The 17723-nt window shown below is 40.2% G+C and overlaps 2 protein-coding genes across 13 annotated transcripts in view; one reads left to right on the forward strand and one right to left on the reverse strand.

Moving 5' to 3' along the window:
- mtss1lb (MTSS I-BAR domain containing 2b) overlaps window positions 1–17723 on the forward strand; it is a 771894-nt gene that overhangs the window by 549166 nt on the left and 205005 nt on the right. The window lies entirely within an intron of this gene.
- Window positions 1–17723, reverse strand: part of dpy19l3 (dpy-19 like C-mannosyltransferase 3) — a 59361-nt gene that overhangs the window by 16559 nt on the left and 25079 nt on the right. For 6 of the 7 annotated variants that reach the window (XR_006822135.1, XM_046032164.1, XM_046032167.1 and 3 more), the window contains 10 exons: window positions 17263–17386; window positions 16915–17049; window positions 15862–15993; window positions 14529–14630; window positions 14012–14085; window positions 10961–11119; window positions 9145–9276; window positions 5337–5448; window positions 4152–4208; window positions 3746–3828 (listed from right to left, as the gene is read on the reverse strand). Coding sequence is in view for 6 of the 7 variants with exons in the window: in XM_046032164.1 (XP_045888120.1) it covers window positions 3746–3828; window positions 4152–4208; window positions 5337–5448; window positions 9145–9276; window positions 10961–11119; window positions 14012–14085; window positions 14529–14630; window positions 15862–15993; window positions 16915–17049; window positions 17263–17386 (1110 nt within the window). In the remaining variant the exon portion in view is untranslated. The remainder of the gene's footprint in view (window positions 1–3745; window positions 3829–4151; window positions 4209–5336; window positions 5449–9144; window positions 9277–10960; window positions 11120–14011; window positions 14086–14528; window positions 14631–15861; window positions 15994–16914; window positions 17050–17262; window positions 17387–17723) is intronic. The other variant, XM_046032166.1, reaches the window with a different exon arrangement.

The raw sequence follows: 17723 nt of genomic DNA on the forward strand, positions 1-17723 counted from the left end.
CGGGGGACGTGCGCAACAGGAGGAAGGTAGGAAAAAAATGGAATCCTACAAAATAAAACACAGATTGACATAATACTGGTATTAGACGGCCTCTTAATTTTGTGAAATATGTATGATAAACGCAAGTGAAGTGAAAGAGAGAAGAAATTGATTGATTCTCTGACCACTTACATTTCTGCATTGAGTATTACGAGACGGCTGCCTCCAACAAATTTGGCCCAGCTTTCAGCTCTTGACAAAACTCAGCGAGTGTCTTCATGGTGAACCCAATTTTCACGCAAGGGGATTTGTGGATTTCTATCATTTGTAAATGCAATTGCGGCATTATGCTGATGTAGTGACACTGTATCATAATCAGCACAGTGCAACAGGAAAGACGCTGCCAAAACTTTCAGAGGAAGAAAAGCTACACACACTCCGTCAGCTACACCGCAAGAGCAGCCCTGTGAACTAAATATGAAAACAATAGCTTGTTATATTTGAATTAATGCTTTAGCTTTTTAATAAAATATGCAATAATTGTCATTTTCTTCAATCATATAAATATTAGAACTAAAATATATGGCTTGTAAAAAGTGGCTGCTTACGCCAGTGTGTGCACGTGATCAGGATGGTACCACCTCCACCTCACTTTGAGCCAGGAAAAACCCTATTACAGTAAAATGTTCTGTGCAAATGCAGAGATAAACACAAAGAATCAGCCAAACAAATCTTACAAATATCCTCCAATTGTGACTCTCCAACTGCAAAATGCCAAATGTAATACAACCCACTCCTGACTCTCATCTGTACTGTGAAACGTGACATGTGAGCTTTCCCTTTTCCACCTCCAGCCTGCAGCGCACTGCAATGTGCAGTGTAGTGACAGTATTGAGTATGGACTGTGGTTATCCGTGAGCCCCGATAGTCTGAGAAGCAGCGGTTTAGCTATATTAAACATGTGCCTGAGCTTAAGCTGCTCCACTCTATGCTGCACATGTAACACTCGCGCTGCCTAGAAAGCTTCATACCCAGCATTGAGTTCATATGTCAGGGAGCAGAGATCTGACACCATCCTGTTTTTGCCACATTAGTGTGCAATTGCAAATTCCAAATAAGTGAAGATACAGAATGAGGAAGAAGCAGAGAGGCAGAGCACATGGGTCAGACAGAAGCGATTTTGGTGACTTTAAAAACTGCTGACTCATAAATAAAACTCAGAGTTGGAGGCAGTTGAACGACCAGGAATTGCTATTGATTTATTGACTGTCCATTTAAACAGAGTATCAGCCTACAGCTGAGCTGTAGAGCTGCCGCTGTTCAAGTGGAAACTTGTGAATTATGTTTGTGCAAAGTAGAGGTGATCCTCTACCTGTTATCACGTTACCTACACCTTCGTTCTTCAAACCCGTCAATAACCAGGGTCATGAATGATTGCCCTGGGAATAATGACAATCCCCTCATCAGCCTGTCGTGACGTACACATTTCTGTGCTCATGAGGGTGTAGGAGGGCCTTCTTACCTCTAATCTAATCCTAATCTCATCTCTAAATCAGTCTTTTAAACTAACACCTTTCTCGTTTCTTAAACCTAATTCGAATTCCGATTTTAGATATTCTGTCTTGATATAAGAATAAAGAAAAATGGATTTGTATTCTACATTTCAGCCGTGTAACAACAGAAGTGCAATAAACCATATAAAAATCCCCCTACATCATTTCTTCTGATATTAACAATAGGTCACACTGAATCCTTTTCTGAACATTTGTAACCTTTATTAGTCTTACATGATTCATACGTGCACATATCCCCTGCAGCTGGAACAATGAGTCCCTGACAGCTTTACATAAATACACTAGCCGGCCCAGAAATACACTCTCTTCTGCATGTATCTATCTCTGTTCTGCCCCTCATTATTCCACAGTTTCAGAATCTCCTGTGATCTTTCCATACAAATCTAAATAGCCTCGGCCTCAGTCAGCAAGAGAAAACAAAGTAACATGAACACCCTTCTCCATCTTAACACTTTCATCTGGAATGTAATTAGCGCAGCAGCAAGAAGCTTAACGCTCCTCCTTGCTCTCAGCCCCAACCAAGGTAATTCTAGGCAGCCCCTAATCCTTAGAGCCTAATGGGATTAGCTCCAGAGGGAAGGGAACCCATGTCACACACACAAATACATTCAGAATCCCAACCTCTTTTCCCCTGTCCCCCCCTTTGCCATTCAGCAATCTGTCTAATAGGATTAGACCAAAATTAGCCATTTCTTAAAAATCACATCTGGTCCACTCAGTGTCATCATGCTGATGATGATAGGATGGAAATAATGAGCTTTGAATTATGACTTATTCAGTATAGAAGAGAACTACAGTGATCATCAATGGGAAAACTCTAAACTGGTTCTAATTTTGCACATTTGGCCTTTTTAATTAGCATTTTCTTTTAAGTGAGGGTTTTGGCCAGTTACAAAAACCTTTTTTTAAATTCCTGACAAGAACAACATAAAGAATAAAACAGTTACACTTTGAGGTTGTTTTTTTTTCACAAACAAATCTTAAGAAGCTTTGGTAAAAAACATTAGCAATCAGCAACATTACAAACATCTGTAACAGCTGTTGAACACCTCGACCCAGGAAGGTCAATACTACATACCCTCCACTTCGGCTAATACACAACTGCTATAAACCCACACTTAAGACTTGTAAGTGCAAGGCGGTAAAACCAATATATGTATAGATGCCAAGCTTACAGCAGCACTAATAGAAATACCTCTGAACGGGGCCAATGAGGTAGCCATACCCCTGGTAGAATGAGCTCATTTCCACAGTTTCCATAAACCAAAAGGCTTGTTGGCCTGCCCCCGCAGCTTAAAAAAAAAACCTAGAGGAAACAGTGAAATCTGAACGTGCACCTGTGACACAGAAGTGCACGCACTTGGTGTGTTTTCGATAAACTAGTCCACTTCAGTTTGCGTGTCTTGCACAGCCAGTCTCTCTGGCTTGCTCACTGATGTTCAATTGTTGAACTTTTGATGAATTAGATTTCCATCATTAATAGAAAGGCCTATTCAACAATGCTAAGCAGTATCTGACCCATGTCCAGCCAAAGTCTGGGGGAGGATTGTAAAACCAGCTCTGCTGACACCCGTTTACCCATTCAGATCAGCCACCATATTCAGGTAAAATTCACATCACTGTGCGGATCGGAATGGAGTATAACAGAGAAAATATGGCAGGGTTACTGCAGGTGACACTGTGGCTGCATAGTTACATGGTATGCATTATAGACTGCTAAGCCTGGAAGCCCAACGCCCCACATCCAACCTAATGACTAGAAAATGACAGACACACACAGATGTGCAAACACAGAAGCAGCCACAGTACGTAGCCATTCAAAATCAACAGATCCAGCTCTGATCCCATCATGGTGATGCTCTTCATCAAAAGCTTGGCCACAGAGACCCCGAGGTGGGTTAGAGCTCTGCCAACAGCTGGGTCCTTTCCAGCAACCCCAAAGTCTTATTCATGGAGACCCGTCGGCTCTCATCACTCATGCGCCAGACTCCCCCGCAAACAAGTGCCCATGCACATGTATACACACATGCACACACAGAGACTAATCAAAGGATATCAGGCAAAGTGAAGCTTGATCTGCGGAAACAAGCTAATCAGATTTGCTTCTATATAGTGTTTGTTCTGGATTTGTCAGCACGGTGTAAGTGTGTGTATGTGTGTGTATGTGTGTGTATGTGTGTGTATGTGTGTACCTAATCCAGGTCATGAGCTCCACAGTGTCTGGATCATAAAACTCCCTCAGTTCTGATAATTCCTCCATTAGCTTAGGCCAGAACTAGAGGGAAACAGACAAAGACAAGGGGGTAGAAACCCCTGTGTTAGCAATCGTATCAGGCTGTAAAGTATCAAAATTACTAATATATCTTAAATACCATCTCATTACGGAATATTACAGTGTACATTCCATTTAGACACTCGAAAATAAATAAAATGGAAGCAATCATTTCGGCATGCTGTTATGATCAAATTGCTTGTTATAATTTTCTTCTGCAACTTCTGTTTCCCACATTTTCTCATCGTTGCACAGTTTGTACAAACCGTTCCGTAATGAGACCGTCAATACAGTGATGAACATAAAGACCCAAGAAAATGGCATACCTTGTAATACAGGCAACCGATCATTGCCAGTGGAACTGCATATCTGACAAGCCTTAACTGCAAAATGATAGAAAGAAAACAGCTATAATGAAATGAAAGAATATAATCGTATCAGAGGCAGAGAAAGTCAGAGTCAGACAGAGATATAGCTTAAAATGAAGACAAGCACAGAATGAGATAACACTGAGATAACCGGCAGACAGAGCATCATTTCTTATCTGATCCATGCTGTTGTCACGTTATGACCACACTGACACCTAGTGGCCTCACTAGCATTATCACCGGTCCAGAGTAGAGGCTGTGGATTCAAATGCAACTGGACAGTAGGCAGCATAATGTTTCACTACCATGTCAAAGCAGCTATTCATTGAAAACAAAAAAACATAATGTTGCTTGTCACTAGAACTGGGTATCAAACCTCAATACGTTCTGGGTACTCACCAAAATGTCAGTAATGATCTGATCTGTCACAGGTCAGACAGATCAGAATTTGGCATTAAATGAATGCTCCGTACTGTTTACTTATTTTTTGATTAGCTATTTGATCTAAATAATAACTTAATTTAGACTGCGAGTTATGGCAAAACATGTTTTTATTCTGAAAAAGTGTCTTGATATTGAAACTCAGACATTACAATTTGTATTGAAACATTTCAAATGATAACCAGCCCTATTTATTATTCAACGTTTTTTTCAGTAATAGATGCCTCCAATCAACCAGGGAAACTGAAAACATATTTGTCTGTAATGCTGCTTACAGAGGCTGGTCTCTGACTGGGAGGCTGCTCAAACCAATCCCCAGGCCAAACTCTTGCTCAAAAACATTTATATGAAGATGTATTTGAACAATGAATGTTTCAGTGATGTTAGCCATTGGCCAGCAGCACAGGACTGTGGTAGAACTGGACCTTTCTCAGTGGGCAAGAGTAATACTGTAGACGTGTGAATACGTGTTAAAATAGTTGTTTATTTATGCGGTAGTGTGATATACTGATCTTGTAATATATTTTGAAACCCTGTATCTGTAGCTTTACAATGCATTTAGCCAGCAGGTGGGTGATGATTCATAGAGGTATGGTGAATGTAGTTTTCAAGGTCAAGTCACAGTTTTCATTTCAAAGCAAGAAAAAGAAAACAGTGTGGCAGATGTTTGGAGCCGGAAGTGCATTTGCTGTGAGCTCGTACCAGAACTTTACTGTTGCAGCGGAGAGTGCTGAGAAACAAAATCCGCAGCTCTGTCCCACACACACCATAGGCCGCGACCGCACACATATGGCCAGTCCATATATACTTCATCCTGGGTACAGAGTGGGAGAGAGAGGCAATATCAAAGGGTGTTAGAAAGATTTTGTTTTTCACATTTCACATTAAACTCACACAAGACGACCAAACCTTCAGTTTTGCGGACAACTTAGTGAAATGGTTCCAGCGTGGTTAAGCTGAATTCAGTGTCATGCATGAGAGTTCGAAACAAATGAGAAAAAGATTCAGCGGAGAGGAGTGAGGACTGAGAGAATGAAATGAGCTGAAAAATTGTTGACAGGTACAGAGATGGAGCCATGGAAGAGAGGATGAGGAGGCATAAAGGAGTGCAGCCTCACAGAAATAAATCTCAATACGTTTTTCATGCAAAGGAGCTGTCTGACAGAAATGAATGGTTCTCTGCACTTTCGGCCTTTCGCTCTTCATCAGCATTTTAGAGAAAGTGCTGAAATCAAATGAGTCAGTTTCTGCACTACCTGGCTTCTGCTGTGTTAAAAGCTTTCAGTTTTTTTTCCCTTTTGTGTGCATTTAATCAGTACTTTAATTCCTGACTGTAAAATGAATACATTGTATGAACTATATGTATTAAAATATATGTATTAAATGTACCCCCACATCCTTGGGTACCCAATGTGGAGCATTTTCATATACAGAGTAACCCAGCTACTGACTATAATGCACTCAAAATCATATTCAAACTAAGCTACTTATGTAAACCTTTGAAATTCTGCATCTCCATGTTGCTATGAATAAACCATATACAAGAATATCCCCCTTTTCTTCTTGACTGCATAATTGCAGGTTTCTGTTAATACAGGGAAAAGTGATTCCAATTGTAATCTCCATGATTTTCTTGACAGTCCTCACAAAGAGCCCAAAGTTAAAGGCAATTTTACTTTCACAACAATGAATCATGGATGTCAAGCATGGCAGCCCGTGTTTCCAGCTTGAATTGCCCTCAACCTTGAAAATGTACAGATGATGCTATACGACCACCACTTGGCATTTACAGATTAAAGTTGGGAGTCAGGTCTGGGAGAGTTGTTATGCTCTCCTGTGCTAACCATAAGATTATAGATGTGAAATGAGGAAAAAGTGCAGGCCACAAGGCATACTAGTCAAGTTGTGTGGCAGTACAGAGCTATTAATAAGGCTATGTGCAAATGCAATACCGTACACCACTTAGTATGGCATGTTGTACTTTTTGTTTTTTGCTACTATCATCTACCAGTTATCATCAGATGTAGGTCTGAGTTTGTTTAGCCCCAAACTAAAAGCAGTAAGGTGTTTTATGCAACTCAAAATGTTAACATCTTTCCGAAAGTCTCAACAACGTAAAATGATCCACAGATTACTACAGGGGAATACCACAACTTGTATGGTTGTAGTAGCAGTCGAGGAATAGTACTCTGGTACTGTAATGTGATATACTTAATAAATAAATCAATAAGCAAAAGCAAATTGGTCCATTGTGGAGGGGTCACATGGGATTAACAAGGTTTGTCATTTGGAGTGGAAAATTGAGGCAGCTAAGGTTGAGGCCAGTCAGCCAATATTGTTTGGTGTTCATAGTTCTGGTGTGACCAATAACAGCACATTTGTCAAGAGCCGTCATGTCACAGCAGCAGTAAAAGCTGCCACCTCAGAGAGCCAAAACATTCCGGAAATTAAAAAGAGGAGGCTGGATATGAAAGCCGACCGCAGGAAAGTTCAATGGTTAAGCTTAGGTGGTGGTATTTATAACTGGAGCCTCAGCGGTGGTGCTATTCCACAGAGGGAACCTGCCAACGGATGATACAGTTAGGTGAACCAGAGGAAGAGGGCCACCGTGTTTGGGTGTGCCAACAGGAAACTAAAAGAGAGAGAAGCAACATAAAATAGGAGAAGAATATAAAATTTAAAGTACAATATCTCTTAAAGGCTAAGTTTGGTATTTGTTAAGCTGGACCATTTTTCTCATGTTTTTGTGTCTATGTGACTAATTGCAACAACATTTTTTGAAATTGGTCCTGTATTAAGTGAACACTAGGCTTATGCTGACACGACACGCCACAATAAAAACGCACCGCCACATACTATATACTATTTAATATGAGAAAAATCATAATAAATCGTGGAGCTGTGCGCCGCGCATAGGTTCGCTCAGCACCTCTGCTTGCTCGCTCCCTCTCCCTCTCACAAACACACTGAAACGGAGCCGTGTGTATATAGAAAAACTAATGAATTCAAGTGAATTCTGATAAGTTAGTCTATCTATTTTCTTAACACAACGCTGTCAAATAAGTTATAAGCAAGCATGTAAGGAGCCAAGCTAATATGTATAGCTATGCTAACATTAGAATACCGCTGGGTTGTTTCTAGTGGTTTCTCTTACAGCTAATAAGCCTATTTCTTCCATGCTGGCCTTTCACTGGCATGCTGCAACGTGACATCGCCCCTTCGCGTTCAGATCGGCCAATCTCAAGTACCCGTGATTAGACAATATGAAAATAGAGAAGAAGCCTAGTGAGCACAAAACAAGGCTGCAACATAATCCAACTGAGCCCCACTGAGCCTGTCAGCGGCAAAAACAAGCATTTTAGTGCACATACATTGAAGGGGCACAATTGGCTGCAAGGATTCCGTTGCAGCCCTGTTTCGCTGCTGCAGACTGCAGCGTGCTCGCTCAATACTGGACCAGTTTCAAAAAATGTTGTCCCAATTATTCACATAGACACAAAAGCATGGCAAAATAGGGTCCATGTGCAAAATACCTAAATTACCCTTTAAGAGCCAAATATATTGTGTTTAAAGAAAGTTTTGTAACCACAATTGACCACAACGTGTTAACTTCCAAGCCAAGGAGCACATCATTAACTAACTACTACCAGTTCATGAAAAAAGCCCAGTTCACGACTAGCACATTCACTCTGTGGTCTTTCCACACAGATGTTTGCAGCTCTTTCCTGGTCTTTAGTGTTTTTGATGAAATTTACATTCCACGCCAGCCACCATTACATATAATAGTGTTACATTCATTGACGACATATTACAATACATTGCTAGTTCTCATCCTAAAGCATTTTCTTTTGTAACGTTAACAGTGAAACATACAGTGTGAAAATAAAAACAACTCTGTAAGCTAAGCGGGCAAACATATGTTAGAACCAAATAACAACAATGAACAATGTTATGTCTTCTTTTACTTATCGACAAATCAAGGACCTATTCTTTCTAAAAAATATTAAGAATTGTATATCATTGTGCTACTATTATCATTGTAAACATACTGTATGTGCAATCTTGCAGCAACAGCAACCAAGGACTGGACGGAGCTTAGCAAGCAGTCAATTGTGTTCTTGTGTTCCTCTGTGTATTGCAAATAAGTACGACCGTTGACACATTTCGGGTTTGAAATATCGGGGTGTCAGCCATACAGTGTGTTTCACAGTATCAATTATTAGTTGCCCAACTGTGTCCACTCTTTCTGTTCCTGCTGCGAGTGTTGTCACTAACTGAAAGACTAAGGTACTGTGGGATGGTGCTTGGTGTCGAGGGCTGATCAAGGCTAAAGTGGGTTATTTTCCAGCATCTGCTCACGAGCAAGCACACTCAAACTGTCAAGAGGAAAAGTATATTTGAAGAATCCTTGTCTGTGAATTAAACCAATGTGTCTATTGGGAATGTGTGTGAATCCAGGTATCTGCGTGCACATGACCCTGCAATTACACGTGCGTGTGCATGAGCTCACCTCATAGTGCTGAAAGCCAGGAGGCCGAAGAACAGTGTATGCAACAGATTATATGCCACATCCGGACGAAAAGCCACTACACGGCCCTCTCCAACTCCTTTCCTCTCCTCAGCTGAACCTCCTTTAGGTCTGCTGAGAAACAAAAAAGGGAACGAAACAAAAGACAACAGTGATACATAAAACATTACAGCCAGACGGTTGAGAACAGAAGCAGAAGGGTAGGTGGGTGGAATTGATATTATTCAGATTATTCAGATTTCAGTCGCTCTTATTCAGATTTCATTAACTGTTTGCGAACAAGCGGACACATAATGATGCACACCCACGACCGTTTCTGTCTGCGGGAGTCAGCACGCACACAAGCCACAGAAAGGCCCGAGGGCACTGTCGTCACTCCCACGATTTGGCCTCTCGCACCGAATCAGATGGACACTAGCTTCCATTTGAATACAAATCCAATCTGGCTCTTCCTTCCTCATGAGGTGGGGTAAACTGGATTAAATTAATTCCTGAATTGGCAAGTAGCCCTTTGTTCTAGGAGGTTAGTATTCCAGCCCTCCAACAGCAGCAGGCGAGCTGATATGGTAATGTGATTAGTTCAATGCGGCCTCTCACCTTCCACCACAGGCAAATGCAAAGCTTCATTTGCCACTCCTGATAGCCATCGTGATTTCCTCTTCTGCACTGAAACTCCCTTTACTCTCTGCAAGGGCTGAAACTCCCATTCATTTACACTCCGCTACCTCCTCTGACCAACTTGCCCTAATAGGGACACACACTTTTTCAAGGTTGAAGATTAAAGACTAAATACTGGCTGCTAACCTGAGCTATCACTTTTTATGCAGTTAGTCATTTCTGAACTATAAACAGTTGTACAGAACTAGATATTTATTATGAACATGATTTTCAAGAGTGTTTGATTCTTGAAAGTAACGTTTAAATCTTCTGTGCTTCCTTCAACTTTGCTGGTAATGCATACTTACAAAGTGAAGCTAAGCTTCACATTATCAGTCTACGAGGGTTATGTTCGAATGAATATGAACAAATTGAATGTTAGTTCTCATTCATTCAAAATAGATTTCCTGAAAAAGCAACAGCAATACTGGTCACTGTGTAAAATATGATTAAAAGGGAAATGATAAAGTATCAGCATAACAAGTTCAACAGTAGATTACGTTAAGCTTTCATTAACTGAATTCTTTTGGCCACTTGGGAGCAGAAGAAAAAAGATGTAAACACAACACCTTTTAAGTTTATACAACAAACATGTTAGCATATACTTGCTTATTTAGACATTCAGCACATGTAACGGAACATTAGCATTCATTTGAAGACCTGTTTCTGTCCATCTGATGAATGTAAGACTAATGTTCACTCTCTTTTTAGCTCTATTTTGGTCTCCACCCAGCCCTGAGGAAAATATCTGTCTCTTTAGCTGTAAATACTCCAAACATGTTCACCAGCTAGTCACTATCGTGTCTGTCAGCTGATTGGGGCTGAGCAGGTGGTGTACAATTATCTGAGTTTCTTCACTGAAAACAGAAGCTTGTTGCATCTGGAGCTGGTGCTTGTGAGAGCGCCATTTCCAGATGCAGCAAGCTTAATAAGATACCTGCCACTTGATAATGAACATCAATAGAATGAAAGTAAGAGTAAGAAAAAAGGTGTAAATTATACTTTGAACAGTCTGACTCGGTAATATATAAGTATATTACCTCCTCCACAGAGCTGCCAAATGCTACTTTCATGTGACAGGAAAGAATCCATCTCCCCCTCCCCTGTTTCCTCACTCTCTCCCTGCCCAGCTATTACCTACCTCAGATTCTGCAGTGCGGCCACTGCCAACATGCCGCTGAGCAGTAGCAGTGTGAGGATGTAGGGGTATAGTAGCAGAGTACCAGCCAGGCGCTCCAGTGTGTCGATGGGAAGCAGACCGAAGGCCTCCTCGCACAGATACAGATTGGCATCAAAATCCCTGCAGGAGCGGTGAAACAAATGAAAACAGCGAGGTGAAGAAATGAAGGAACAGGACAAGAAAAAGGGAAAGATGAAAAAAAACAAACAAAGATGACACAGGTAGGATGGCATGAACTTATTAGCAGTTCAAACTGTTGATTAAATATATATTTTTGTTTTGTTCCTCAGTCTTTGGCGAATAACACTCATTGCTGTGGTGATCACTCAGTCATCAATCAGTGTGTAGAGGACCATCTGTTGGATATTTTGTTGATGAAGCCTAAGTGTGTGTGGGTTGCACTCATGCCACCTACCCGGGACCAAATTCTCAAATTCTCAAAACTAATCCAGGCTAACACGTTGTTTTTAGGCTAACATGATCGTGTTAATTCTCTTCCAACGTATTTGGTTCTTTAAACGCAGTTTGGGAACTGATTTGTTAATCCCACAAGAATGTATTTTGGCTAACAGCGCACTTTTATGTTGAAATAAAGGCAACATGAGCACAAAGTGAAAAGCATGATTAGCACTAATATGATGTGCAATATGGCACTTATATGAGGTCGGTATTTTAGGATGCCGCCTAACATGCACTAGGGAAACAGACAAATGGAAGGTAGTTTCATTTTATTTGTGTTCCTGAAATGTTATTAGTGTTGTTTTGATCAACATTATGTTCCACAATTAGTTATTATGAGTGCATACAATTAGACTGTATGTGTATGCATGATTAGTGAGATTCTTCGTTTTGGAAGTACATGCAGCTGTTGTTGTGGTGTTGAATATAAACCTAGTCTAAATAAACTGCATGTTTGTTCTCTGCATGGATTCTTCATAATTGAGAATTCTTTCCAGCCACAATAACTCATGAATATTCTACTATGAAATGAAACCCTGCCAAAATCTAATCGCCAAAAGACTACGGGATGTTTTCAGCAAAGTGTAAATCTACACATATACAGTCTACTGTTATCTTCTAATGCAAATACATTTTAGAATTCAAATCATAATCTCATAGTGAAATGCCATGTTTTATGGTTCAAGTGGTGCACACAAAAAAAGTTTATTGAGCTTCTCAATAATCTGCATTTTCTCATTTAAAATCACTACTAAATCAACATCTGTCATCATACCTCTATGAAATAAAGCCTTTTGTATCTTCAGATTAGTCCACAGTGGAATAAGTATTCAGATCCATTAACTTCCTTTATGAGTGAAACAATGAAAGGTCCTGCTTTCAAATGATTTAAAGTATACCAAATGTACTTTTTTCCTTAAGTTCATATTGCCCTTGTGAGTGTTATATCATTATGTTACATTATTACTACTGATGCATCAATGTGTAAAGAGAAATTTACTGTACAGCTGGTGGAGGAGGAGCTAATCACAAGAGAAATCTGAAAGGTTGTGAGATGATAAATGGTCCACAAAGCAGAACAAACTAGGTTCTGCTACATACATTTGTTTTCTATTAGCATATTTTAAAGTATTAAATAATTTTACCTCATTGAAACAGTTATTTAAATTCATATACATCTCAAGTGGGGAGATGGGGGCCTGAAAAAGAGGCTGCGTTGTTTAAGGGATGAAGAGCCAAAAAGGTCTGGAGCCACAGGTTTACTCTTTAACCCGGTGTTGCATTTTATGAGCTTATCATATGGGGGTTTTTTTCTTTCAGTAACCATTAACTACAGTATGTATTTCAAATAAATGTAGTGGAGTAAATGTTAAATATTAATGCAATAAAATATTAGTATTTGAAAGGTAGTGGGGTTGAAGTAGAAAGTAGCTGATGGAAAAATTCGATCTAAGTGCAAATACCTCAAAATTATACTTAATGGGAAAATTTGGCACATTTTATGTGAATGTCCAGTCAGTGTTGATGGTAAATGCTGTCGACTGAAGCAATAATTCCTATTTTGACCGAGAAAGCTCAGTTCGCCAAGTGGTTCTAGATTCACCCAAAGAAGTCGTCGTCATGATCCAGCTGACTGCAGGTTTGGCCTGAGGACTTGTTGCTCCAACAATACCTCCAGATTATTTTTAAGACAGCTATGAAATTAAATCCAGCCTTTATTCAATCATCCAAAATGAAATTAAGATATGTTAGTTATCCATGTGAAAAGAGGAACTGGGTGCTTCCAACTAATACAAACTGGACACAGCAATAAAAAAACTTCATGAACTGAAAAAAAGAGACGCAAAACCGACATTTTCTGTCAGGCAGAGAGCGTGTGTACTATATAGCAAACGTTTTCAAAATAAACTGAATTAATTACCTCAATATGGTATTGTACAGCATAAACTAGTGCTGTTTTTTTTACAGTTCACAATTTGCACATTCTGTCGATAATAATGCTTCTGATAAACAGTCGTGCTGATAAGTAATTGAACGGAGAATTGAGACATCACAAAACACCGTACAACATTCAAGGTATAAAAGAAAATAAGTCTTAGCAAGTGAGAGAAAAAGGAACAGAGGGAGAGGCAGAGATAGAGCGTAGAATAAGCATTGCACTTTCCACAGCCTCCTGAATAATTGAAGGGCCAGTTGTGTGGCGTTGGGTTGAGAGTTATGTTATCTGCCACCCCGGAGCAGCTATCCAGTGGCTGAGCTGCTCAACACACACAAAGTATCTGATCGATGGGAGGCCTGCTGGCATTAACCCCGCCATCTATTATTCACACACACTAACACACCAGGTGCTACAATACTGGTGTCTAGTGAATAATACAGTCACACTGGATCAAGTCAAGAGGTGTTTCTGGGTACAGACTGTAGACTTTGTGTGTGAGCACGCTCTAGTGTCAAATCAGATTTTCTAAGCGTGGTGCATGAATGTGTCCAAGAACAGAAGCATGTCCGTCTATGTTTGAGTGTGTATGTATGCATCAACGTGTGTGTTCATACCTCGTCGGCCCCAAGGCAAACTTTGACTTGATGAATTTAAAGATGTGTTCATCTGATCTGAGCTGAAGTGCTTTCTGGAAACACACACACACACACACACATACGCAGATAAAGGTCATCTCGTCAACGCTAAGGATCAGCAAGCTGAGATGTATAGAGTAAAGCTGAGATCATATGGTGACCTCACATCATACCTAAGAATTTTAGATACATGAGGAGGAGGAGGAGGAGAGAACGGCTACAGTAGAGGGAGGTGGGAGAATGTAGAGAAAAAGAGGAGAGACAAGTGGGGGAGAAGCAGCAGTAACACGGGAAAGAGAGGAGCAGAGAACAAAAAGAAAATAAGAGAGCAGAGCAGAGACGCCAGGAGACATGGAGAGATAAGGGGCTGGGGATAGGAAAGGAGGGAAAGAGTGAAATGAACACACAAGGAGATACAAGAAAAGCAGAAAAGGGAAGGAGAGGATAAGGAGACGTAAGAATGAGGAAGGAAGAAACAAGGAAGGGAGGAAGGCACCTTGGCCAGGTAGTTGATGGTGAAGGTGAGGAGGAGAACCATGGCGCTGTGGAGTACCAGTTTGCCCAGACGAACCAGCAGGCTTCCTGTCTTCAGACCAGTCTGCGTGAGCAGACAGCAACAAGAGATTTGATAATACATCTTTTATATGATTTAATGCAATTTTACATTTAGAAATGTAATATAAGCAGACCCATACAGTTTCACCTGCACCCAGCCTGTGTTAGGTCCATGCATCTCTATATTAATTTATATCTTAAATGCCAACATGATAAAAATTTTATCATGTAATAAAATACATAGTTGACAAACATATATGCCACTTTATATATTTAAACCCAGAGGTGGGACTAAGCCATCGTTTTGCAAGTCACAGGTAAGCCTCATGTCTGTGCTATGAAGCTCAGACTCAATCTCCAAGTAAAGTCCAACTCCTATACTTTGTGTTTCGATTCATTATGCACGCTTGACAAAATGTAATGCCAATTAGTTTAGTCAATTTATAGAAATAACGAACGCTTTTTAAAATGTGTTTTATAACTTAACAATTAAAAGCAACATGATCAGGTACCTTGGTATGTTATTCCAGTGAAAAGCGTTGGCGTTTGATATTCAATTAAGTTTTATTTATATAGCACCTATTCATAACAGAAGCTCATATAGAGCAGGTCTGACTGTACTCTGTAATATTATCATCGTATATGCTAAAAGCAACTCTCCCTCTTGCTTGTGCAATGTGATTAGTTGCTGTCGGATTGATTCAGAGTTCAATCTGTTGTCAGAAAAATTAAGAGTTGATATGATGCACTCTTTCACAGATTCATAATTGGAGCCTGACTCCTCTAAAACGTATTAGAATGGATTATATGTGCCCATTTTTAATAAAACATTTCATAATTACACCACGTAGTTACTGTACAGCCAGACATGAAATCTCTCTCTCCCATTTCTGATTCTCATCCTTCCTCCATATTTCACTCCATTCTTCTGTCATCCTGTCACATTAAATGTTTCTGTAATTTTTACTATGATAAGATGTGATTTAACTAAATTATATTTAGACCTGACAGGAAAATATGTCTCCGGCATACAAATTGGAATTATCTTCTTCAAAAACTGACTACAGCTCAGGCCTCTACGTGTCAACCGAAATGAAGGTTAATCTTCCATCTGTGTTTTTTAAACCAGCTACCAAACCTGCCTGGTGTGACTTTAATACACTAACAGTGTGATATTATTTCTCTATGTTCCTCTAAGTCCTGTCTTTTCTGATCTCAGACTGTCAATTTTATTAACTGTATCCACACACACACACACACACACACACACTGACCTGGCAGTGTCTGATGAAGAGTGCGGCTACGATGAAGCTCAGAACCAGTGAGCCCAGTATCATGGAGTTACAGAACTGGAGGAGCCACACACTCAGCAGACCACTCACTTGAACAAGGTAGAGAGTGGTCACCTAGAGAAACACACACATAGTGCTGTGGAGCAGTCTGGGTAGGTAATGTGTGATGTCAGCCATTACAGGAATATACCAGTGAACACTTTTGTTTTGACATTGACCACTTACCACATGTGGCCCTGAAATACTCTAAAAAGGTGGTGTATTTGTTTAAAATGTAGGCAAACTTAAGCCATTAGTTGTTTGACACCAGTCAGTATTCTCCATGTCACATGACTGCAGACACCAGCAAGGGAACCATATCCATACCACATCCAGAAGTGTCTAAATACCTGCCAACTGTGGCAAAAATACAAACAACTCTTTTTCAAATAAGAAGTCACAAGAGACATTGAGGTTACAAGACCAAAGCTACTTGTTTCTGTTAGCCGACACCACAACTGGACCCAAAAAAGAAAGACAGCTAAGAGTAGCTGGAACTCTATGTTTGGATAATACTATGTTGGAGTGTTGCAGGAGCTGCCAATGAGTCAGCGGGTGTAGAAATAACAGGAATGTAAAGTAACATCTGGTGGGAATCAGTGCTAATGAAGCAAACTAGGCTAACTAGCTCCCACTTTTCAAGTGGAATACAATCTTAACAGTACAATGGGTCTTTCCAGTATTAGTGTATGTTGTAAAGAGAGATGGTTTAAACATGTTGACTAACACTATGTTTACTAGGTTAAAAAAAGGTTAAAAACATCGTGTTTCAACATTCGTAGAATATACAGTGACATTTTACAGTCAGTAGCACATAGCACATCTAGAAAAAAAAACACCCACTCAGAGGCTTGAGGATAATCTGGGTGAAAACTGCAAAATAAGATCAGTTAATAACCCTTTGTATTTTTAAACCATGAAGCGTTTTAGAATAACTGCCTCAGAAAATAAACCCAGAAGCTAGAAAAACGTATCTGGTCCTCCCTGTAGCCATACCTGTGTTGTTGTTAAGAAGTCAAGACAGTCCAGGGTGTATATGATGAGAGCCTGAACAAGTAGGATGAACTGGTTAAACTGCCACGTCAGGCAGAAACAGAATGTGGTCACATACATCAACCACACCATCACCTTCTGAGGAGGGAAACACACACGCAAAGACACTGGGGTTAGATACTTCAACTGAATGGGTTCTGTTGGCATGTACTGTATACTCATTCCTACTGTGCAGCTAGCTTTTTTAGAGATGGTAGATTATCGAACAGATGGGTTGGGTGTGCCACGTCAAGGCCAATCTATATGGTGAGGATGGTCAATAGCTTTGATTTAGTGTGGGTTTGTGTGTACCTGCTGTAAGGCGGTGAGCTGAGGTCTGAGGTAACAGGTGATAGCGGTCACCTGCAGCGCTAGGAAGGGCAAAGACCAGTTCTCTCTGAGGGAAATGCTGAACTCCACACGAGTGGTATCTACCCTGATAGGAGGGAAAGAGGGATTGAAGGGAGGATGGAGAGACAGGTTGATGGTGGAAATCAATTTTTAAAACGATGATAAAATCAATATCAAAACATCTAACTCACAACTCATAAGGGCTAAACCGACTACTACATTGACTTTTTGTCTGTTTGCAACATCCTGAGGTCTGTGTGTCGATGGGGCAAAACAACCGTTAAATAGATTTACAAGGAAAAAAACTGCACTGCTGTTTAACTGTGGGTTATTTTCCACATAACCCTGTTCACACTGCATGAGACAACGTCACTAAGATCCATCATTTACTGAGTGTGACACTAAGCTGCCTCATTCACACA

This window comes from Micropterus dolomieu, linkage group LG20, assembly GCF_021292245.1.
Source record: "Micropterus dolomieu isolate WLL.071019.BEF.003 ecotype Adirondacks linkage group LG20, ASM2129224v1, whole genome shotgun sequence".
NCBI classification, from domain to species: domain Eukaryota; kingdom Metazoa; phylum Chordata; class Actinopteri; order Centrarchiformes; family Centrarchidae; genus Micropterus; species Micropterus dolomieu.